This window comes from Bremia lactucae, linkage group LG1, assembly GCF_004359215.1.
Source record: "Bremia lactucae strain SF5 linkage group LG1, whole genome shotgun sequence".
Lineage (NCBI taxonomy): Eukaryota > Oomycota > Peronosporomycetes > Peronosporales > Peronosporaceae > Bremia > Bremia lactucae.
Window position 1 is genome coordinate 9,990,451 of NC_090610.1, and position 23,567 is coordinate 10,014,017.

A 23,567-nucleotide genomic window follows, 5' to 3' on the forward strand; every position below is an offset into this window, starting at 1 on the left:
TCGGTATATCTTGAGGAGATCTGGTATTGCTGGATATTGGAAGGCGATGCTGCAGCAGAGATTCTGGGACTCACTGAAGACGTCACTGGAATCGCAAAGGGTTTCGAAACGCCTTCCGTTGTAATAAATCACGGCGCGGGGGTTACGGCGGAAGATGAAACGGTTCAAGGTCAAGAGGTTTCAAGTGTAAGGTGTAAGGCGCAAGGGGCGCACGATGGACAGGTTAGTCTGATAAGAAGGAAGTTAAAGGCTTACATGCATACTACATTCACTTTGTCTCTTGTTATACGCCACCCTAGCAGCTTCCAACCAACGTTCAGCGCCAAAAGGTAATACGCCCAACGCCGCTGGACCAAGCTGCCCAAGATCAAGTCCGAGCGCCAGCCAGCACCCAAGTCGAATTCGACAGAGCCAGTACGGCTTATGGCGCGGACGATGGCATGGCCAAGCTGCTGGAACTGATAACGGATTTATAAGGATCGGCTTACTAGGCTTGAGGCCCGCCGAGCTGAGGATATGATCAAGGTTTAGATGTGTCCGCCGGTAGTATGCGGAAGCGCGCACATGATTCAGCCGAAACATGACGATAGCCTCGCTGGAAGACGAAGTTATGCCTGGAACAGCGCTACAATACCCAGCAGGACCAAGGCAACAGAGAATGGTTGAAGAGGAGGCCAGTGTAGGCCCAGCTCCTCAGGTACCACGGGAGTCAGCTTTCGGGTCGGTTCAAACTTCGGCGTATTTTACTCCACGAAGGCCCCTGCAGATCAGGGACATGAAGCTAGCGATCGAGAACTTCGAAGGCAAGGAGACTTACCCGGGACTCGGGTCGGGATTCGCACCTTGGCGAAAGAGATTGCTACGCCAAGTTCGGATCGTTGAGGAACTCAGTGGATGCATCTGGACCGAGGACATCAAGATGTGCCTGAGCGGTATTTAATTGGCAAGTTTGGTCAACATTTTCACAGTCAAGTGGATACACGGTACACCGAGAATTCACAGGTGCGTTACTCGAATGACTGAATGAACCTGAAGTTTGGACTCAGATTCTCAAAGCCACAGGCATTTAGCTGTTCACTTTCAAGAAAAAGGAGTCGGCGCGTTGGAATATCCAAATGCTAGTCAGCGAAGCAGTCGGTGCAGAGGACCAAGTGCTTGGAAATATAGCCGAGTATGCGAGCTCAGCTACCAATTTAAGGTGTGTAACGGAAATCACACTCGAACGCACTCACAAACTGCTTGTTTATTTTTATTCTTTTGTAAATTTAGGACTGGCTATATTGCACTTATGCCTCTCACACAATCACTTCTAAGCTTCGAATATTCTAGAACTAGACTATTCTATCACTCTTCTTTAACTTACTTTCTCTGTGTCCAAAGTCGATGCGGTTTCCAGCACGCCTTCCTCCAAAGTTGGTCCGTCACTTTGGATAGCTGCTGTTTAATTAACCCCACCACAGCACATAACCTTTGAAGTCTGTGCTTGTCATAGGTTTCGCCATAGTATCGGATGGGTTGACATCGGTCTTGACCTTCCACAAATCCACTTGTCTTTCGCCTCTTGATCTCGGACGTAATGTCAGCGAAGCTCGATGTGCCTTGTTATGCGGCTATAGGTCGGATTCGTTGCCATTACAAAGGCGGATTAATTATCGATACCCAAACGATTTTTAGTTTTCATGTCTGGAAGAACTTGTATAAGGATGTTTTCGTAGTCCTTGGCCTTCCATGCACGCTTCAGATGCGGCTACATATTCCGCCTCTGCGGTTGATTGAGCCACGATTGTCTCGCGTCTAGAAGCCCACGATTGCTCCCCCAGCAAGGCAGTGCACGAAATAAGTGATCGACTTGCGCGTATTATGGTCGTTTTCCCAATCAGAGTCACATTAGCCATCACTAATAAGCCTTGATTTCTCCTCTGCCTTGCTACGAATACACGATGCCATGAGTCTTGGTACCAATAAAGTACCTAAGTACCCTTTTTGCAGCGCCTACATGCTGCTGCGTTGGACTTTGCGCATAGCAGCTGAGCTGTCTGACGGAAAATGCGAGATCTGGTCTGGTGCAAGTCGTCAGATATATGAGCGTTTCGATTAGTTCACGATACGGAAATAACTTGCTAATTGCGGGAAAAAATCCTTCCGCCGATCCGTACCTGTATCCTCAACAGTCAGACGCATGTGTGTTTCCATAGCGATTTGGCTTGAATGCGCCTTACTAAAATCAAATAAAAAAGCTCAGTGATTTCTCGCAATACTTCGTCTGATGGATCTTAATTACGCCTTTCTTTCGCACAACCAGCACATATAAGTAGGTGGTAAGTAGACCTTGATCCTTTAATCCGTAATTTTTGTCAAGCCTCTCGACCACTATCTGCCTGAATAGCACGTTCTTGGTCGACGGAGCGACAATTGGCAATCCAATAAAATCAACTGAGTGGTCACATACGCCCTAGGTGTGAAAAAAATCGACAGACGCGCGAGAAGAAGCGTACTAAGTTACAGAAAAACGACGGATGGTCGTTGCAGCAAGGCGCGAAAGCTTTTGTATACTGGAGAGCAACAACAGCCCGAAAGGTTTGAGGATTACAAGGAGTATTCTGTATTTAAAACCTTACATAGAGGATAGCCAAGGCAGGCCTGGATTGCGTGCAACAGATGTCAAGAGACCAAGCAACTACAGGCAGGCTATGAGATCGCAGCACGCTAAATTATGGCGAGAGGCGATGGACAATGAGATTGGTGCTCTAAAAGCAAAAGAAGTTTTTGAGACAAATTTCGCGATCGGAGATGCCGACTGATCACCGAATCATCAACACGATTTGTGTTTTTGACGTGAACACGGATCACTTGGGCTACATGGTAAATTTTAAAGCACGCGTTGTCGCCCCAGGTGACAAGCCGCGACCGGGTATCAATTTCAAGGACACCATTTCCCCAGTGGCACGCATGGCCACGTTGCAAATGCTTATATTATTAATTGACGTGACCCTTTACCCATGTAAAACCGGCAATTCATACCAATTCGTCTTGAACGTCCAATCCGATGGCCAAACGTGATTTGAACAGAAATGATGGCAGACCTTTTGTGCTAAACTAAGAAGGACAAGAAGATGGGAACACTTGTTTAATTCGTGACCCGATGAAAGGCACAACGAGAGTTAATTAAGTCATGTCATCCAATTGATTTTCCACTAGTGACTGTAATTGTAGATTTTCTTGTCGAAGTGACTTAATATGTTGGTGATATCTTTTAATGTGGTCTAAATTGTGTTGCCAATTTGCTAAAGGGCACTGACAATCGTGCGAGGTGGAACGCTCGCACTGTGTAATTAGGTAACTTGAAGGCGATCTGATTCGCCCAGTTGCCGTAGAGAGCTTTGTGCACTGAGATGTGTTGCAAGAGGGTGATTGAGGTTGCTGTTGTAAATTTAAAGGATCATATTTCCTGTGTTTTAGTGTTAGTTGAAAAGGGCGGTTACAGCGCTTTTGCGACCTATTCCTTGCAGGCTGCCGGCATGTTCCACATTGAAAAAACTTTACCCTTACCTTACCATATGCACGTTGACCCGCCTTCCTATTATTTGCAACTTTCAGGAAGAAAAACCAACGTTTAATGTTGCAGCACGTGTCTCTTGTTCAACTTAATATAACGTGTTACCCAGTATTATTTACCAGATCAAAGACAGCCGCAATTCCTTTCAACATTTTATTCAGCGTGTTGTACATGTGCTTAGTAGGTTTGATTTGTGGTAATTATGAGGGTTCCCACATACTGGCGTCGTCTTCAATATAATTCCTAATGGTCAATTAAATCTAGAGAAACGAGATTATCTGTAGCCAATCAAAATACCTCAAACTTTGGTGGAGTGAGTTTGGCAAATCTGGGTAGGATCTAGACATTCCCTGATAGAGAAGATAGAAATACTGATCTTAAAATAATTTTACATATATTTCCAGTATACCGTCTATGGTAACATTGTTGCAGCAATGTGACAGTTCTGTTCATTGGGTATTTAATTAAAATCAATCCAGCCAGTCGCTGCTAGAGCACGAAAGTAGTGTACAATGTGTCCTATGTAATGGGATGTCCCGTGACATTAGTATTATTCCCTAAAATAGTAATAATAAATAATATGTTCTATGAAAGGAAATAAGCAAAGAAGTACTAATACTTTTCTTTATTAATTAGTTGACTTTATAGTTCCAATATACCCAAATTTGGTAATATTGATTCAATAAGACATTATTTCTATTGATTGGTTAATGTAAGTTTGAATCAACCCTGCCAATCGTCACAAGACACGATTGTGCGGTGCGCAAGGAGGCGCCGTACATAGCTCGCTATGAATATACTAGAGTCAGTAGTAGATAGAAGATCGTTACGTAGGAGCTGAATATTTCAATACATTAAACTTTTATTTAAAAAAGCCTTAAACTAACCTTTGCTAGCTAAACCTACTTAGCTGCATGTAATCTTCCTTTGCACGTCGTGTACGTGAAGTAACCGAGCCACCCCACTTTCACAGTAATCAGTGTAGGTTGACTTGGGAGGCTTTGAAGATAAATCCTTTATATAAGGATTTGATCGAAATTAAGGATGTTTTCCCAGAATCCGTACCGTGCCAGTTTCCTTATGACAAAGGCTACACGACACAAAATCGATTTGATACCAGGTATGATATACTGTGTCACAAAGCAGTGGCCATTGTCTCCTGAACAATAATTATCGATAGACAAGTTCTTTGCCGATCGTTTAGAAGCAGGTCATGTGAGGGAGCAACCTCCCCACATAGCTTTCCGACCTTCTGTGCTCATACAGCAACAGGAGGGTGGCGGATTGTTCATGAATTCAATAAATTGAGCGCTGCAGTGGTGCCGGCTCAAACGCCAATACCACGAAAAGGCGTAGCCATTGATGGTATGGCAACGAATACTATCTTTTCGTCAATGGATCTGATAGATAAATTCTATGAGATCCTTATGCGTGAAGTGAATATCTCGTTCACAGCAGTATGCACATCAAAGCGGAATGCTATGGAAGTGACCATTTATGCCATCGGGACTTAGTACTGCCCCTGCGATGTTTTAGAGATGTGTAACCAATCTGTTGAGATCGGTGCGGAATTTTGTACTCCCAACCCATATTGATGCATCTTGTATGAGTACTAATAAGTGGTTATTGTGGACGTGAGAAGCCCTTTGGAAAAGTACCACCGATGCCAGATTAAGGCATCGATGAAGATTTCCGTCTTATCCTCAGCAAGCTTGCAAAGACTGGATGAGTCGAATAGCGGAATATGATATCGATCGTTGGTCATACCAGACCAACGAATCAGGTTATCCTTAGAGGGCAACTAAGGCCTCTTTTCAGGAGCGAACCGCAACGTATTGCGATCTCTCTCCTGTTGACTCATGTTGACATTAGCGTTAACTTAGCCCAGGGAGCGATCCCATGAATCGATCCTTTCCTGATTATTCATACTAGCACCACCAGCAGCACTCTTCCCTTCGAGATCACTTAGTTCCTGGTGGCGCATACTAACGGCACCAGAGTGGTCGTCGCCCACGGAGTCATCTGGTGATGACTCCGCGCCAAAGAGGTCCGACGAGTCGAACAACCTCGTCATCACCTCTCCGATTGTCGTTAGAACCCAAAGGTTTAACGGACTCATCCCCGGGTGATATCCGGCGGCCTATACAGTAGATACTGAGTCGAGCGATGCAGGTGACTTGTCACGTCACCTGCAATGTCATCAACAGATGACATGTTCCAGTCACCTGCTACGGGAGTAGGAGGTGACGTATCCCCCGCGGCAGACGCATTAGCGTCTGCTGAAACATTTGCATTACCAACAGCTGCACTGATCCGTGGGTTGGCAGCTTTGCGGCCTCGTGGCCCACGCCCACAGACTTATTGGTCGCCATCTTGATTTTGGTCAAATTCAAAAATGCAAAAAAATCGGTATTTGACTAAAACCCTAATAATGCAAGATTACAGGGAAAGACATAATAGTATTTTTCGTCACCCTACATCAGTCACTATAGTGACTGTTTGTTAAGGGAGGTGATGTAACGGGGTGTCTCCCGTTACATTGGTATTATTTCTCATAAGAGAAATAATTAATATTATTTCCTATTAGAGGGAATAGTAAAGTGGTACAAAATTATTATTTTCATTAATTTTGACTTAAATAGCTTTAATATTTCGAAATTGGATAATATTGATGCAATTAGACATCAATTGACTGGCTGATTTAAGTCTAAATCAAGCCCGTCAACCGTTAAAAGACACGATTGTGCGGCGCAAGGAGGCGCCATACTTAGTTAAATACTGATATAATAAGTTCAGTAGTTGATAGAAGATCGTTACGTAGGAAACTAAATGAATTACTTCAGTTTAACTTTTCCTTGATTCTTATCCTCTGATTTACCCATGGTAGCTAAAGCCCCGTAGCTACTTAGAAACCTTCCTCTGTACCCTTCTGTACGTAAAGTTTCGAGGCACTTAACCTTCACTGTTGTCAGTATAGGTCGGCTTGTACTAACAGCAGTTTTTGCGATCAAAGGTGCTTCATTGCATCGGCAGCGTAGAAGGTTTGACCCGATCACGTGTTGAGCCTGTTAGCAGCAGGCATGTAGCGGGCGGGGCACCTTTCGCTATGTACTGCTTCAGTTCTAGCCAACCTCCACTGCTAGAGGTGGAGGTGAGGTGCCTCCAATTACTTCACGTACACGACATACAGAGGAACGTTTTGAGTAGCTTAGAAGTCTTAGCTACTAAAGGTTAATAATATCGTAAACTGTATTGATATATTAAATTTCTACGTAACGATCTTCTTATCTACTGACTTTAATATATTAGTTTCAAACTATGTATTGCGACCTTTGCGCACCGATCAATTCTGCATTTAGATTTTAAGCTAAAAGTAACCAATCAACAGAATTGTTGTCTTCGTCAGCGTCAATAAATTACAATAATATACGACTTGAATTATGATTTATGGATTAATAGAATAATGTAGACAATTTCAAAATTTGAGCAAATATAATGTATTTATTCGCGGTGGTCTCACACTAGTATAATGTAGAAAATTTTACAATTTGAGCAAATATAGTTTAATTTATTCGCGGTGGTCTCACGCTAAATTGTAGTTGATCCGATCGGTTTATGTGTTAATTACGCTATACCCTCGTCTTTAAAAAGTAAAGCTTCACCTTTAATAATTGCCGTTTAGTAAGTTGCCACCAGTAGTGTCTTGCACTTTAAGGTAGTGACTATGCATTGTTCTCGTCGCGATGACTGAGTGGACCTCACCGACATCTGCAAAAGCGGAACTCGACATAGCAATTTGCACACTTGCTATTATTAGACGAGCGTTGTAACGGGGTGAGTGTCCCATTACATAGAATTCCTATTCCTATAAGAGGAATAGTACATGTTTTTCCCTTTAATGAAAACTAAAAAAGAAGTGAAAAATTATTATCATCAAATCACTTTTACTTAATATTTCCAATAGTACCAAATTTGGTAATATTAGCTTAGCCACTGCGATGGAAAGGTGTCTATATGTGAGACAGAAACAAAACTTAATCTCCTGCGTGAAAAGTAAAAACTTAAGTTAATAAGAATCACATTAGCGAGAACGAAGGTTTCGGAATTGCGTAAACGCTCAGTAGCTGCGCCGCTTCACGGCAGCCAGCGTCTGGATCATAGTTCTGCACCTGATGGAGCCATGGTACGACTTCAGAGATCGCCTGACCCACTTCTTGTCGCAACAAAGCCGGAGGAACCACGAGCAGTACGCGACTGAGACTAAACAGCACTTGACGACGCACCTCCGCACTCGAGCTTGAGCGTTCGTTCGATGCAAATTCAAGCAAACATTTGGCCATCGCGAGGGTTTGCGGTGAGTGCCCTGCGCACTCGACAAAGTTCGCAAGCGCGTGGAGCAAGTGAGCAAGAAACGTCTCCTCGACTTCATTTCGAGCTTTTCCAGCATTGTCCGAATGTTGGCGCATGTATGCAATGTACCCAAAAAGCAATGGCGAGAAAAAATCGACGGCATACGGCGCAAAGGCATTTCGCGTGGGGTGAACGAGCGGATCTCGACGATAACCCCATCGACGAGTTTTGAAACACGCCATGGTACGTGTTGTCAAGTCTTTTTCTTCATTCAAGAGCGTCTTGGGTGAGGTCGAGTGACACGAACGACCTCCTCGATCGGATAATTCTTGAGCAGCTACGGTCATTGCTTGGAGTACGTCAATACGGGATTGTAACACTTGTTCACGCTCGAGCGCTTGACTCACAAGATATGGCACCGTCTGTGTCGGTGCTAGTGCACAAGCGGCGATAAGTGCTTTTAATCGCAATTGGACAAAGTGAGGAGTCGTGTATTTATCTTCGAGTCGCAAGAGTGCACGAACGACGTCATGCGCTTTGTCATTGAGGTCCCGTGGCTGGCGACGCAGTAACGTTTCGGCTTCGTTTAGAGCTCCTTCAGTCGTTTCGCGATCATCAGCTGCCAAGAGACCAGCAATCAGATCTTTAAGATACAACGGTTTCTTTGTTTTCAAATCTTCCTCGTTGTCTTCGAGATCATACGGCTCCAAACTCATGTCGGAATCCGACTCTTCCAGATTGCTTGTATTTGATTCAAAATCGCTCTCAGAGGATGCGTCGTTTTCGTCATTACTTTCGACAAACTCATCCGGATCAAGGATGTATGATTTAACTTGACGCTGTGAATGCTTCTTTCGTCGACCTTGTGTCTCCTCGACAGGCTCTGGTTCTGAAGATTCGTGCTTGTTTAAATGCAACTCGGCCATTTCGGTCTCGAGTTCTTCAAGTTGCGCAGGACATCCATACACTTTGATGGGATCTTCCTCCGTTAAGTCGAAATTCAAAGGCTTTTCCGAAGCAATTACGCACGATAGACTCTCCCCTACGCGCATACCAAGCGCACGTACACGCTCTAATGAGTGGCTCATGTGATCTTGCACCCCTTTGCAGAGCATTGTGATCCAGTCTTGTTGAAAGTAGGCCTCTTTCTGATTCTTGGCAAATTGAAGCAAACTGTAGCGTATAAAGAAGCAGACGGATGCGTTTATAGTATACTCTGTGGCAAGTGCAAAGTCGCTTTGACTCCAGCGCGTTAGAATCCCTTGAAACACTTCGATGAGTGGAGATTGACGAGAAGTACTCCTGCCTTCTGCCATGACATCCACGAGTACTCGCCAAAACAAGAAATCGTCAATAGGTTTTCGAAGCAAGAGCTTGTGAACAACGATATATTGAAATTGCTTGCTTTCACAAAGCTCGGGCGGAATTTGAGCAAGGAGTTTGTACTTGGGAAAACGTAGTGCATCGTGGACATTTAACGAAGACGGCGTGTTTATGCTTGCTATTTGGAGCAAGAGCTGTTCGTAGCATGACTCGGGAAGGCTCTGGAAGAGCATTGCATTCATAAATGAGGTCAACTTTGGACCTATAAAGCTTAACCAGCTCTTTACAATATCTTCCGAATGTCCAATGCGTGTTAATTTGTCGGCAAACATCCGAAAGGTGCGAGATGGTTTTACAAGAGGCTCTTGATGAATCAATCCACAAAATAACGAATCGCAAAGCATTAAGAAATACCGCTTACGGTGAAATACTGTGGGGGTGGCACGTTGGCGTTGATTATACACAACATCTGTATCGAGCCTCAATGAGCAATAGCAATTCAATGATCCACAGCTTCAGTTTGAACGCTACCTGGTAGTGATGCGAGTTGAGAAATCAGCACCTGAAGACCAATCACGTTGTGATTCTCAGTCATCTTTGATTCCTAGTATACATTTTACAAATCAAAACAGACTTGAAATTAACCAAACCACGAGCTTTTCTTTTTTAGCTAAAAGGTGCTCCCTCACATGCTCTTGTAGTACCAATTCGGTCACAATATTTTGTATTCCACCGTCATGAATTACTTTCTCAAGCAGTTGGACACACATTGCAATGGATGCCTCTCTGTCTTCTTCTGTCGTGGAATCTTTGGCTTCTGTCTTGCGACTGACAGCAGTAAGCGTCGACACCAATGCACCGATTGCTTTGCTGGATGGAACATTGGCACTATCAAAGAATACTTCAAGTGCCAGAGCCCGATCTTGCGGCGTGAAGCAAGGTTCGACGTGTACTGCTACATAGGTTACTAGAAACGCAACAACGTCGCGATAGCAAGGCCCGAGATACAGATTCTACAAGCGAATAAATGTCAGGAAGGCTCTGAATCAAAGAGGCAATCATTCGGTTGTCGCTACCTTCCACAACGATGAGAACCGCTCAGGACTGTGCAATGGAGCAGCAAGCTCACACAGCTCATTGACTGCGGTTCGTATATCGTAGCGCTTTTCTGCAGCCTCAATACCGCGCTTTCTGGCGCTGATAAATGCACGCACTTGCTGAATCTCGGTTGCCATTTAATTGTAATTTTTTGTTACATTCTTTTTTGGTTACAAAATTGAGTTACAAAATGGTGATTATGATTATCACCGTTTTCCGTGCGATTTAATGGTAAAATTTTATTAAATTGGGCAGCAATTATTCATATTTCGAATTGTACTAAGCTATATTAAATTCTCCAGACTTTGCTTGTCACGTCAGCGACATGAAAACGCTGCTTAACTTAATAAAACAACGGCTTGATAAGCACTCGCTCTTCGAAGTCATTTTCTTACTTTTTGATTGGCTAACTGCAGTAAATGGTGTGCACCCTCAGAAATTAGCGTGTTATTTGTGTGGCAAAATTGTGTGCGCTTTGACAATCGTCATGACCTTGCTCGATGAGGACTGGGAAGAGTGGACACCGGACAAAGGCTCGTTTGTGAACCACATGCTGGCCGGTTCAGTCGCTGGCGTGGTTGAGCACGTATCCATCTTTCCAATCGACACTATTAAAGTGTGTGCGTCACAATTGCCCGAAAATTGTAGGCTTTATTGATCATTTGCATGCTGTTGCTTTCGTGGGAAAACAAGACGCATATGCAGTGCCAGCAATGCCCTGTTAATGGACATCCACGTAGGCTTTCGGCCATTCAGACAGCTCGTCATCTTGTAGCGGAGAAAGGACCGCTTCGTCTCTTTCGGGGCGTCAGTACGATGTTAGGCGCTAGTTTGCCTGCCCACGCCGTGTACTTTTCAGTGTTTGAGGCGGCCAAAAAGTCTTTAGGCGCCGACACGAGCACACTCACGCCCATGGCTTCAGGTTCAGCAGGTGTTCTCGCTACCGTATGCCACGACTTCATCATGACCCCCATGGATGTATGTCGTTTAAATTTCGCATGATATTGGCATGGTGACGCGTCATAAGTCTAATATATTAAATAAACTGCCGCGTCGTTTTTTGTAGGTTGTCAAGCAGCGACTACAGTTAGGATATTATAATGGCGTGTCTGATTGCTTAAAGACGGTAGTGATGAATTTACTCGATATACAAAGTTGCTGAGGTTCTCATTCGGTATATTATGACATTTACCAGGTTATGAAACAAGAGGGTTTGCGTGCACTATACCTTAGCTTTCCAACCACCCTTTTGATGAATTTACCGTATAGGTACGATTTTAGAAGTTTTACACAAGCCGCAATTTTACTAATCAATTCATGCTCAAATAGCATGATTATGGTGTCGGCAAATGAATCTTTTAAGAAAATTTTGAACCCATCGGGAGAAATGAACATCTCAGCTTACATTGCGTCTGGAGCCGCAGCTGGAGCTTTGGTAGGTTTCTATCGATTGATTTTTTTTTATGATTTACACTAAAAGGTTTCGTCCTGACGTGGTGGCAATTTGACAATAGGCTGGTGCATTGACAAACCCGCTGGATGTAGCAAAGACCCGATTACAGACTCAAGCCATGATAATAACAGAGGAATCTTTGGTAGGAAGTCGTGCCCTCCCTCGTGTCAAGTCAATTATGTCCTCTCGCTTTTCGACATCAAAGCTTCAGGTTCTTGTGCAATTTCAATTGCTTACTCCCAACTGTCTTGTTTTCGTTCGCCGCTATTCACAGTGTCCATCTCGTCCCCATTGTGCGCAGCTCCAGACACGTGGTGTATCCATTACAGTGCCCCCTTCTTGCTCCATGGCTAGCCGTCCTGGAGTAAGTTGACAAGGTTTTTTTATCGTTTTTCTTGAAATATCAGCGATTTTAATGATATACTGTCTTTTATTCAGACGAAACGAGCAGAGGCTATTTTACACCGCCATTATGCTGGACTCATAGACGCGCTGATACAAATTAAAGCGCACGAGGGTTTTGCAGGCTTTTTTCGAGGGGTATACCCGCGTCTGTTGGTACATGCACCGTCGGTGGCCGTGTCGTGGACTACGTTTGAAGTATTAAAGAAGACGCTTGATCGATTAAGTGCTGGAGAGGACTAGTACCAACATCTATACTAACCTTCATGCAAGAGAATAATTACCATCCGCTACGCAATTTTGCTTCAAATGAAAACAATATAAAGCTGCAATGAAATCGTGTCCAGGTCTATTCTTTTGGCAGACATGTTTGGCTGAGATATTGCAACGTCTTTCGTGCTTTTGGCTGCTTGATAAGTGAATAGACGGCGTGGAGGCGGCTGTTAACCGTTTGATACTCTGTGGTTCAAAAGTGCATGGTTATCTCGGTATTACGACGATGTGGAAACGCCGTTTACACGCCGTTCTGGCTAGTAATTTGTTTCTAACTTTTAAACAACAAGGGTAGTCATGACCGGTGCCTGCTTCTCCTTACAATTAACGGAATTAGTCAGCTAATGATGCATCTCTAGATGCGCCTATGCACCTTATGCGTGTAAATTGAGAAGCTTGTTGAACGTGATGTGGTAAGCTGATCTCTTCACTATTATTGCAACTAGTACGACGGACACCTTTCTAATAAAGTAGTGGCTTATATATATACGGGAATATTGCGGGCATCATCTTTAAAATAGAAAAACTACCTTCTGTCAAACCACGTACCGGAGTTTTTAACTTTGCATATTCGAATATGTGTGCACTACACTTGTGGATTAAGGTCTTTTTCTATCGAAATCCATGACGAATTTACAGGAATGCTAGTGCTATTTGCGCGGAAAGCAAAGAATTAGTCGTTAAATAATTAAAAAAAACACGGTATTCATAAGACAACTATTGCTTGACCAAATTTGGTTCAGCAAAACAGTCAAGGAGGTCGAGAAAACGCTCCGTCGATTTCTGTATAAGATTAAGGTTTGTCGCGGGTTTCACAAAGCAAAACGAGTAAAATAGGATTGTTCATGTTATTTTACAAGAGCTGTGGCCCTAAACTAGTCCGTCCATCTAAAAATTGGGGCCTAAAATTCTCCTCACTAGAAGTTCCTGACCCCACACTAGCTCGACATAACGGACATGAACGTTCATGGTCAAACCACTCGGTAACGCACTCTTCGCAAAAGATGTGCGAACACGCGAGCTTTACAGGTCGACGCATTGCCTCGTAACAAATGGAGCAATTCGGTGCGCCTGACTCCACAAGCTCATCGTGCGTCACATAAACTCCAAATTCAAGTCTTAACGTCACAAAGGAGCGCGCTAACGTAAAAATACGTCGAATTTGTGTCGCAAGAAACAAAGCCTTTTGAAAATCACACACTTGATTTAGCGTCTGTACGATCGCAGACAATTATAGGTAGACGAACGAACCTTGAACACAAGATATGCCAATGTGAGTACATTGGCCATGATCTTGGAGGCGCAAGCTTGGTACATACTGCACCAGGGGACGCTAGCAAGAAGCGACCGGAAAAAAATGGAGCTCAATTCAATAAGTCCATACAATTTCCGCTGCATTCACGCACTTTATTAGGGGGTCACTACACCAATATACGTGCACGAGATCATAACCTTGTACCTTTCTTCGATAAAACCCTGAAGGTGATTCGACGTGCTGTGTAAGAGGCGTCCTTGACGTCGAGCCATCCTCTTCTTCGTCAAGTTGGGTCATTTCATCGTGGTCTCCACTTGACGCTTCCTCCTCACGATTCTTGTGTTTACAAACACATCGCGTTGATGGAGTACCAGCTACAAATGCCTTCATAATAATGCTCCATAGCCGAATAATAAAATCTGCTTTCATGAAACTTATATTTACGTATTGCGCTGTTCGTAACATGAAGTACAGCAGCACGTACCGTTTACAAGCACTGTATATAAAACTTGCCAAAAAATCCCCTCGGTTGCATCGAGTCCACTATTGCTACCGTGCGGCACGTTCAAATAAAGGCGTGGCGAGATCAAATACATTCTACTAGGCTCGATCATACTTAATAACACCATCAGAATATAACAAGCCAAGACGATTACAATCAGTTCGCAGCAATTTGCCTTGTCTTTTCGCGCCACCTGCGCTCGCATTCGATTGTCAAGTTGAATGATTGAACCCGTGCCAAGAAGAAATAGACAAATGCCCTTTTCATGTTGGTACGCAAAGTAAATACAAATTAAAGCCACGAATGGGACTGAGCAATACCACCGTCGAAGAAGAACGACGAGTTCTTCAGTTGCTACTGTCTGTTCGTCATCCTCTTGATCTCGGGGAGTTACACTTGCCGTTTCCGGTTCCATCGTGACTTCAGATACAATAGATGAACTTGTCAAGTTTTCTTCGGTCAACGGAACGTTGATCGAGGAATAAGAGTTACGGCGCTGTCGAGGGGATGTATCCTCATGAAGTTGCAAAGGTCTCTCCGTTTCGACATGGATTGCTTCATTCTCATTCAAATCAAGTCGACTTGGGTGGTTGGATAACGTACGGTTATACGCGTTTACTAGAGATTGATTATTTGTAAGTTGTGGCTCCACATGCAGCGGTCTCGAGCTTACTGCATTTTCACTATCGGGTGCACTTGAGTGCATCAATACTGGACAATGTGGCTCCTCGCGCATGCGCTCGGCATCGAGCGATGTGCTGTGGCCGCGAGCCTTAATGGTTTGATGAGCAATATCATAAGGCATCCGTCGTTCCATCTCCGTGTCGGATGTAGAGCGCTGGACACGGCCGTGGGGTCGTGTCAACGCATTATTGATAGAAAAGCTGGGCGTTGGTGCCCCCATAACGAAGCAACTAGACTGTGGATCGAATGATGACTCAAACGGTGCCATGGAGGCATCACTATCAGCAGCGTGGGCATCAATGCTCCCACTCGTATCAACGTCGCTTCTTAGAACCATAGCTACGGATTCGTTTGGACAAGAATTTCATTATCATCCAATCAAGAAGCTACTGTGGTTCGATGGCCATACTTTCTTGATTTGGCCATCACTTGTGTGACAAGGCGATTCGTCGTGTTTTGAATAGCGGCACAAATGCGCTATGTAATAGTGGACGAGGTCTGTTTGCCTACTACAAGAATGAGATGGCAAAATACCTTAATGATTGTCGAGCTTTGTGACGCCATGATTAAACGGGTTGAAAAGCTGGTTGCATCGAAAACGAAGTTGACGATTTAGTCCGCGTGTGCTTTTTAAAGGATTTGAAGTTTGCCATATGCATCGACTTTAGTGAGGATCGAGACAATACTATCGTCATGGATGCCGTGCTTGCGCAAGATATAGCAGCGAGGATGCGTTTGACCGACTTCTCTCCTGCCACAAACTTTTAGTCACCAAACAGACTCGAAACTTGACAAGAGCGTCTTGCATTGGTATTACCTCCTTGTCGCTAATACAGATTGGTCTTTTTTGGCAGCTTTGAGTTGAACCTGATTAGGTGTTCTGGACTATCACGTTCTGTGCATTTATTTGGTTACGTTCTTTTTTAGTAAAGTAACAGAATTTATTTGCAGGCGGTTAGCATTGCAATGGAATCTTGGCTCTACGGACGGGCTCGGATGCGTTTTTGTACGTGCCTTCTTTTGTGATTGAGTGCAAGCTCTACGAGTTTAATTGCATCTTTTGCTGCACGACTACGTCTATGCGCAGTTGGAGTCGACCGTTGAAGCATACAAAGACTTTGAGGCCTTTACCGATTTAAATGAGCTTCTCGGCTCGATCGCTCGGGTCAGATAATAATGACTAAGAGGAGACGTAAAAAAAAATATTTATAAGAAAAATAGCACCTTTGTGGTCAATTTGTCATTATTTCACAATGTTAATCAATAAATCACAAATTCGGAGGAGCCGAATTTATTTTCGGATTCTCAACTGAGCTTTCGGCGTGAACGCCTTTTCGTGCTATCTTCGTTATCGACGATGATATCCCTGAAGAATATTTGATGAGACAATATTTTTTTATGCATTGACATTTAATGCATTCAAGTATTCTCCAACCAGCTTTGACACTTATTCTCATTCGGAAGTATTTCTCAAAAGAAATGCAGGGAGTTTAGATGGTACCGTAAGAAAGCAGGTTTATTCAGCATCAATTATATAAATGATTTTCACCGTTCGCCAAAGCGCTCGATCGTAATGCGCAGTGACTCAACCGTTAAAGCTTTGTCTTCGCGCTCAAGAAGGTAAGAGTCATCATTTACCCGTTCACGAAGTAAGTCATCTTTGTGCTCCACGTACACCTTCATGAGCATTACAGGAAGCGCTATCGATCTACCCAAACAGCGTATAATGCTTGAAGATGTGTGCTTGTAGTGCGAGGCAACTTTCAAAGCGCCCGCCTACAGGAGACTGTTTCTTCGATTGTAGGTTTAACGCAATCGAACCTATTCAAGAAGCAACGATAGCGGTAGCGCTAATTAAGCATGATTTGCTAAGCTTTTGTAGCTGAATAAGCTTAACGACAAAACAAATATACTTTCATTTACAAGAACTTGAATTATCGTGGAATAGTCGGCTTTGGAAGGTTGATTGACCACCGCTTCGCGCAGCAGAAACATCAAATCATCATTCGCAATGGGAAATGGCTTGCAACAACTATTGCTTGCTAGAAATGCTGTCAATACGTTGGGAACTAACTATCTTGTAGTCAAATGTCAAAATAAGTGTTTCCTGGACAGTTGGGTTTGATTATATGGACGACTGAAGTCGCAAACAAGCCTCTGCCTCTGTCAATGCCCCACTCATGTTGTAAAGAAAGGTTGTACGAATTTCGGCCGAAATTACTACCTCTCTTTGTAATTCCAGAAAACACCTTCTCAACGGAACATGATACGTCATTTCTGTGTGACCGTTGGGGTTCTTAAAAATGCGCGTTCCTTGTGACCATTGACGCGGCGATCTTTGTGGGGTTCTTGAGAACGACAACTAAGGAGAAGTCTATATCGGGCTCAGATCGTAGACTACAAATCTTCTTAGGAAAAACAATGAATGGCGCGTGGCTTGGCGAGGATAAAGCGGCAAATCAATGCTTGATGAAGAGGACGCTTATAGTCTTCGAGCAGATGGATCCTTCGTTGCAAATTAGCAATGAAAGGTACTTGGAAAGGTTTTTTTGACCGATTGAGGGCAGGTGTCACGTGCTAACAGTGATTTCAAAAGAAGACAATGACCGCTTTTCTTTCTAAAATCATCATTTTAAGATGTTGCCACCTATGCTTCCGACGGCTCCAACACCAATGACTGAACGAGATAAAAACTTATAAGGACAGGCTCTGCAGATTATATCGATGGTATCGTCGAGAGAGGACGCGGTGCGATTTATGCTCCTCACTGATGTTGCTTATTTCCAAGTCGCTCTTGATAGCATCACATTTGTTTCGGCGCAGCAACTAAAAAGTGGCTGAATTTTTAATGAAGATATCGAAAATTGATGATGCGAAGAATGATTTGTTGCTGTTCAAGCCGTTGAAATACGCGTACGATCATTACAAAATCAGCTTTATTCGTGATAGCACGGGCCACACCAAAAGACCCCGAGGCCTTTCGTTTAAAGCTATTTAACGCAACCATCCGGGATACACGTATCATTGATATTGTTTGCGAAGACCAAATAGGTAAGAGAACAAAAGGAGGTGCTCGATAAAAGCACAGATAGCAGAGTTTCGCAACAGCTTATCGTTGACAAAAAACCGTGCCAGTTTACTTTAGAAACAACATCTGGAGATGCGGAGAGCAGATTTCCCATTTCACTTGCAATGTGCGACCATTTTATCGATGTTTAAACCTTCAGGCGAGACTGACACGCATTATAGCCTTGAATAAGAGTTAGATCGACGCATCCTACGACTTCCTGAATTATTGATCGGATGTGTCCCTGGACGACAACATGGTCTTCTTAAATTGCAGCATTATGGAGGCTGTGATGATTTAAGTTTTTGACGCGACTTGTCGTCACTAGGTTGACACGGCCCTGCAGACAAGAACGGTAGTCGTTTCACTTGTGTGATGGCACATCGAGAAGTTTTACCATTAATGCATGAAATTACAATACTTAAAGCCATTTTACGCTTTGCATTCCCTGGTAATCGAAACATAAACGTCTAAGTTGTATAATTTTTTCCATGGCAAACATCCCGGTAAGCGTTTAGGGGCTTGGGTGGCTGAAGCTTTGGAACTTGAATTCATGGCAATTTCACGTCATCTATTTTGCCATTGAAAGCACGAAATGGTAGATTAGCGCTTCCGCTGGCGTTTGACACGTCACGCTAGCTAACCCTGCATTTGGAGGAGTTGGACGTACGTATATTAGAACGAAACGGTAACCGTAACATTGCCAATATGTGATAATGTGGGGGCATCCGGGCCATGCTGCACCTAACATTTCGATAGGTTATAAATTGATATGACTAATTTTGATTCAGCGATAGCCTCTCAAAGCTATTTCCTAGGGTCCATAGTTTCAAAGCATTAGAATTTCTAGATAAACTGCTTAAGCGTCGGAAACGAAATGCCCCGTTAAAACTATCTCAGCCATGATTAGTAACGTTCTTTGAAGAGTGAAGAACCGTAGTAAGACCTAGAGCATGTTGAGTGATATAGTGCTGTATTGTGATTATTTCAATCAGCTAGTTATTATAGATTCGATTATTGCTTAGGATAAGTTGATGCAAATGGACATAATTTATAAGTTTCATCATATTTGATTTTAAATAAACCAAGTCGTCAAATTCCTTATGCTGCAAAACACCAACTATAATCATATTCCGTAATAGAATGTATTTTTTAAGCTTGCAATGAGTTAAGTACCGACCCGGTAGCACGTCCCAGCGTAACGTTGCCAATCAAAATCATGTTTTTCATCGCCGGTATGAGGTCATAAGCGTTAAACCAACAAAGGTGCTAACAAAAGCTGTGGTAGCATTATAAGCTATGGATGTGGTCATAATGGGGTAAGCAATGGAAGCATTTGAAAGCGCTGTGTCCATGCAGAAGCCTTCCATTAAATAAAGACCTTGGTAGCCTCCGCTAACGTATCTCGCTTTCAGCGTACATGTGGCAAGTAGCGATGCACTTCCGCAGAAGTTGGTAGATGTGAAAATATATAAATATTGAGTTAGCTATTAATCTCCTAGCTATCTAATGTGAATGCGCGAGAGAGCTCTTCGGATCACCCGTCGTATATTTCCAGCTCATATTATCGCTCTTTCTCGATCCACGATTGAACATGTGGATGTACTAAAGAGACGAAAGAATAAGTTGGAGTTTACGTGAATAGCTAGCGGTAAAAGGTACAAAAAAATGTTTCAGTGGTCAACTTTTTTGGTGCGATGATATCATTGGAGATTTGAGAGTTGTAATTAAGCTTTTGGGTCTTCGCATTTCGCTTGGATGAGAAAGAGGGCCATGTATTACAAAAAAAGCGCTAAAGACTTACTGTTTAAGGTAAATGTATTGGATACACCGAACGGAGTGCGAGGTCCAGTTGATGAACATTGCAACGAAAGCAGTGGCCAAGAATCAGACAAAAATTTTTGGACGGCAACAAATGGCAATGCGAGCGTGAGGATATTTCAATCTCTAAAGGGTAATCAACTTTAGATTGCGCGTTGTACAATCCATACAAATGGTTTGTTATGCATAAAGGACTCGATAAGCACACAAATCCAACCATGAACGACCAAACGCATCTCAAGATACTTGAAGGAGACCGACCAAGTTGTTGAAGCTGCTGACACAAAATGCGCACAGTTTATTTAGCAGATATGTGGTGTCAGTGAAATAACAGATGACACCAAAATGAAAGCTACAACGACGCCAGTTTCGCGCCTGGTAAATCAGACCGTAAGTCTGAACCAGGTCGTGTTGTGAACCTGGATGGTGCATGATATTATAGATGTTTAAGAAATAGACTCGCCTATCACTGAGTACGAACAAAGCCGAATAAATTGTGGCTTGCCAGGCTGGCCCTCAGCCATCGTGATTGAGAAAGCTCCTCTAAGAACTAAACTAGTACGGCGAGTACCAAGCATATGGATTTCCACTTCATTATTACCTGCCATCACGCTTGTGCCCAAGATTGTGTAAAATGGGCGATATGATTGCAAATTTGGTGACATAAGCCCTCTAATGTCGAATTGGGTGATGTGTTCAGCTTGAAGGCCATGCAAGCGCAAGAGTTTTAGCTCGCACTGGTTTTAGGAAGTGACATAATTTCAAGAGTGCCCGCACTTGATAAATAGGTCGTAAAAAACGATATGAAAAGGCGGCAAACTGCACAAAAACCGGCCCCGCACAATATTTAGTGTAGTAACTTTGCTCTCAAATCTGCCAGACTGCTTTAAGCCGTACCAATTTTTAATAGCAATGCTGCTGACTCGGGCTTTTCACACCGTGTTTCATCAACTTTATCTTGTCAAACTAAAATTCCAGTAGGATCTTCCAAAAATATATTTGTTTTTTCTTTGTCCGCATTGTCAACGCATTTGGTACATTCCCATGGCGGGTCAGTACAATTTATCGTCGTGACAAAATCTGTACCACTTTGACTGTTCTAAGCATCCTGACTGCAGTAAACGTTAGGGTCAAGTCGATGCCAAAGATTGCTCGTTCTCGCATGCGACGAACGAGCTTTGTATCTCTCGACGTTACCATTTGCGTCTGTTTTCGTCTTGTATATTCACTTGTTGTGCAAAACATGTGATAGATAGTGCGGTATCATCACACATACCGTTTGCTCCCAACAAATTTAATTCTTCAGACATTGCTGTCACCCAGTTGTCCTTCACTTGGCCTCTCAACGCTTCACCCAAATGCAGCTCACATACCATATTAGCGACACCTTCAAACGGTATAGTATCCATATTTTTGCACCTCGACGCGAAAATGTCGGTCACGCGTCCTCCACACGACAAGTCATTTTTTTCTATTTGGCGGCGCATGATTTAGCTCCAATTTAATCAACAACTTTCTTCAAGAACCTTAAATTTTTCTCCTTTGCTTTTTGTCCAACATTTTTACGTTCTGGACATACCACGATTCCTGCTTTTGGTGTGCACCGCTTCAAGTTGACGACCGGGTGCGCAGAGACGGGTAAGGTATGCCTTTAAACCAACGTAAACGTCCTGTCCACATCTTTGGCCCAGGTGCCTATCCCAGCAACCCGAGCTGACAGAAGCGCGCCACTCTCTACTTGAGTCGACTAAACCAAGTAGCCAGTGGACGTTTTATTCGACCATTTGGGTTGCTAATAATACTGTCCTTTTCCCAACTACGTCATATGACCTTCTTTCAAGAAGACGGCTAGTTCTTGGACTGCTTTAGAGACACGAGATCGTTTACTATGGCTTTCCCTTGTACTTGCGATAGCTGATGACTGATTCAACAAGTTGACCTTCGAATACATTGGCTAAGACAACCTTATTCACTTGCTGTGTCCATTTTGGGTCTTTACGATACCTTTTAATCAAAAACGTGGGAAACACTGGATGCAACTTCAATCCTTTCGAAATTCCTAATTCATAGGAATCTTTCGAAACCTTAATTTACTCGGAAAACGTCCAAAGTGTCTTGTATTCAGTTTCTTTGACTGTGCACATCTTTTGTGACGGATGTCCAGGTTCCTGCCGTCCAAAAGCAACTAGTCGTGGACTTCTCTGTCCCGTGTATAGCCTTATACCAAAACACGAGCATAAACCTTATAGAGAAAAAGAACTTAAGTAACTCTTAGCGTCTACCTTTATTGAATTGATGGAAAGTGTAGATAGGACGCTTTTAGTGTCTCTTTAATTTGGCCGATTCGCTTTTTGCGCAATTTAGCGTGTCGTGCACTGAATGAGTCTGTCAAGCTTTAGTTGCTTGTCGTTGTTAGCCACAAGTCACGTAGAAGATTGTCGAGTTCTATGATTCGACGACAGTGACTCTATACCGTACTGAAAAGAACCTGTCGGTGAATTGAGCAATTACAAACAAGTCAGAAGCACGGGTGCAGATCAAGCAGCTCCGAAGAGTACTAGCTAAGTTTCAAATTCGAAGCTCTATAGGCGGGCTAAGGCTTTGTCGAAGCAAATGCACAACACCACATACCCAGGGAATGGGATGTACCACTTTAGAGTACTATTGGAAAGTAAGCAATGCGCTTCCCAAGAAGTAGATAGTAGCAAAAGTAAGATATATTCATAGTTACCTTAGATCTGCAAAGACTTACTGACATGCATGCATCAGAGAACACCTCCTGTTCTTGTCATCCTCTTTCCTACTCATCTTATCGCTCTTCCTTGAATTACAGCCCTTTCTTATCGTATTTTTCATAACTTGGCAATCAACTCCGGCCATCTTGGCCTCTTTCCACCTGGCAGAAACAGTGCATTCTAACATTCCTCCTCGCACTTACCTTACATGGCCTTCAAGCCAAACATATCACGTAATTCGACAATTCTTGGCGAAGGGAGGGCCTTCGTTAGCAAATATGCAATCATCTCGCTAGAGTTTACAAAACGAAAACACGGCATCATGCAACGATTACCAAGACGATCGCGAGAAGTGATAGGACCTTCGTGGTCAGTAGAAATTACTCCACTGATGACATCAATTGGCGAATTTCTTCCGGATGTCCTTACGTGATTGCACATGTTTTGTTGCTTACTCTTAGCGCATGCCAAACAAATTTCTCGCTTCGTGTCCGTGAGTTTTATTCCAGAGACAGGTCTCGGCTATTTCCACAATTGTATCGTAACATAAATGACCCAGACGGCGATGAAATTCCATTAGACTGCCAATCTAAACATTCAAATCGGATTCATGTTCCTTTTTGGTCATCACAGCCAAGATTCCATACAAAAGCGATAAGGATTTGCAAAAAGTCTTCCTAAACTTGAGCGAAAAGTACATTGTTTTCACAATCAATATTCATAATAGGGAGTCCTCCTGTATAGTAAGCCAAAATGCGCCTCCTTAATGGTATTTAAGAACGCAACCTTTCCGTTCAAGCTACTATTAGAAGTTATATTTCGTTCAAGGTTTGCCGCGTAATAACCATCGAGAAGTCGAACTGTTTTCTGTACACCCAGAGCCTTGACCTTTATCTCCACGCTGCCTTTTCTGTAATTCGAAGTGGTTTACATCTGATGCCGCAGTAAGACATTCACCGGAAAAGTCAACGGGGTCTTGCAACTAGCTTAAGTCGTTTACGAGATGGCGGCACGACCACCTTTCAAAATTCATTCATTTTTGGTGGCT

At 43.3% G+C, this 23,567-nt stretch overlaps 5 protein-coding genes across 5 annotated transcripts; 3 read left to right on the forward strand and 2 right to left on the reverse strand.

Moving 5' to 3' along the window:
* Window positions 1–2,790: 2,790 nt before the first annotated feature.
* CCR75_006945 (uncharacterized protein) lies at window positions 2,791–3,060 on the forward strand (the record flags this gene model as incomplete). The annotated part of the gene is made up of 1 exon (XM_067965010.1): window positions 2,791–3,060. The coding sequence occupies one exon, from the start codon at window positions 2,791–2,793 to the stop codon at window positions 3,058–3,060; it is 270 nt and encodes an 89-aa protein (XP_067820027.1).
* Window positions 3,061–7,495: 4,435 nt separating this feature from the next.
* Window positions 7,496–10,464, reverse strand: CCR75_006944 (uncharacterized protein; the record flags this gene model as incomplete). Its single annotated transcript, XM_067965009.1, has 3 exons — window positions 7,496–9,833; window positions 9,919–10,242; window positions 10,306–10,464. 3 exons carry the CDS (start codon window positions 10,462–10,464, stop codon window positions 9,729–9,731), a joined length of 588 nt encoding a protein of 195 aa, XP_067820026.1. The 3' UTR covers window positions 7,496–9,728.
* A 350-nt stretch (window positions 10,465–10,814) lies between these two features.
* On the forward strand, window positions 10,815–12,957 carry CCR75_006943 (uncharacterized protein; the record flags this gene model as incomplete). Its single annotated transcript, XM_067965008.1, has 8 exons — window positions 10,815–10,943; window positions 10,976–11,305; window positions 11,394–11,453; window positions 11,523–11,596; window positions 11,657–11,762; window positions 11,842–12,144; window positions 12,219–12,900; window positions 12,927–12,957. The coding sequence occupies 7 exons, from the start codon at window positions 10,815–10,817 to the stop codon at window positions 12,423–12,425; spliced, it is 1,209 nt and encodes a 402-aa protein (XP_067820031.1). The 3' UTR covers window positions 12,426–12,900; window positions 12,927–12,957.
* A 351-nt stretch (window positions 12,958–13,308) lies between these two features.
* Window positions 13,309–15,233, reverse strand: CCR75_006942 (uncharacterized protein; the record flags this gene model as incomplete). The annotated part of the gene is made up of 4 exons (XM_067965007.1): window positions 13,309–13,668; window positions 13,707–13,847; window positions 13,915–14,129; window positions 14,195–15,233. The coding sequence occupies 4 exons, from the start codon at window positions 15,231–15,233 to the stop codon at window positions 13,309–13,311; spliced, it is 1,755 nt and encodes a 584-aa protein (XP_067820030.1).
* CCR75_006941 (uncharacterized protein) lies at window positions 15,163–16,178 on the forward strand (the record flags this gene model as incomplete). The annotated part of the gene is made up of 3 exons (XM_067965006.1): window positions 15,163–15,290; window positions 15,848–15,902; window positions 15,984–16,178. The coding sequence occupies 3 exons, from the start codon at window positions 15,163–15,165 to the stop codon at window positions 16,068–16,070; spliced, it is 270 nt and encodes an 89-aa protein (XP_067820029.1). The 3' UTR covers window positions 16,071–16,178.
* Between the last annotated feature and the right edge of the window lie 7,389 nt (window positions 16,179–23,567).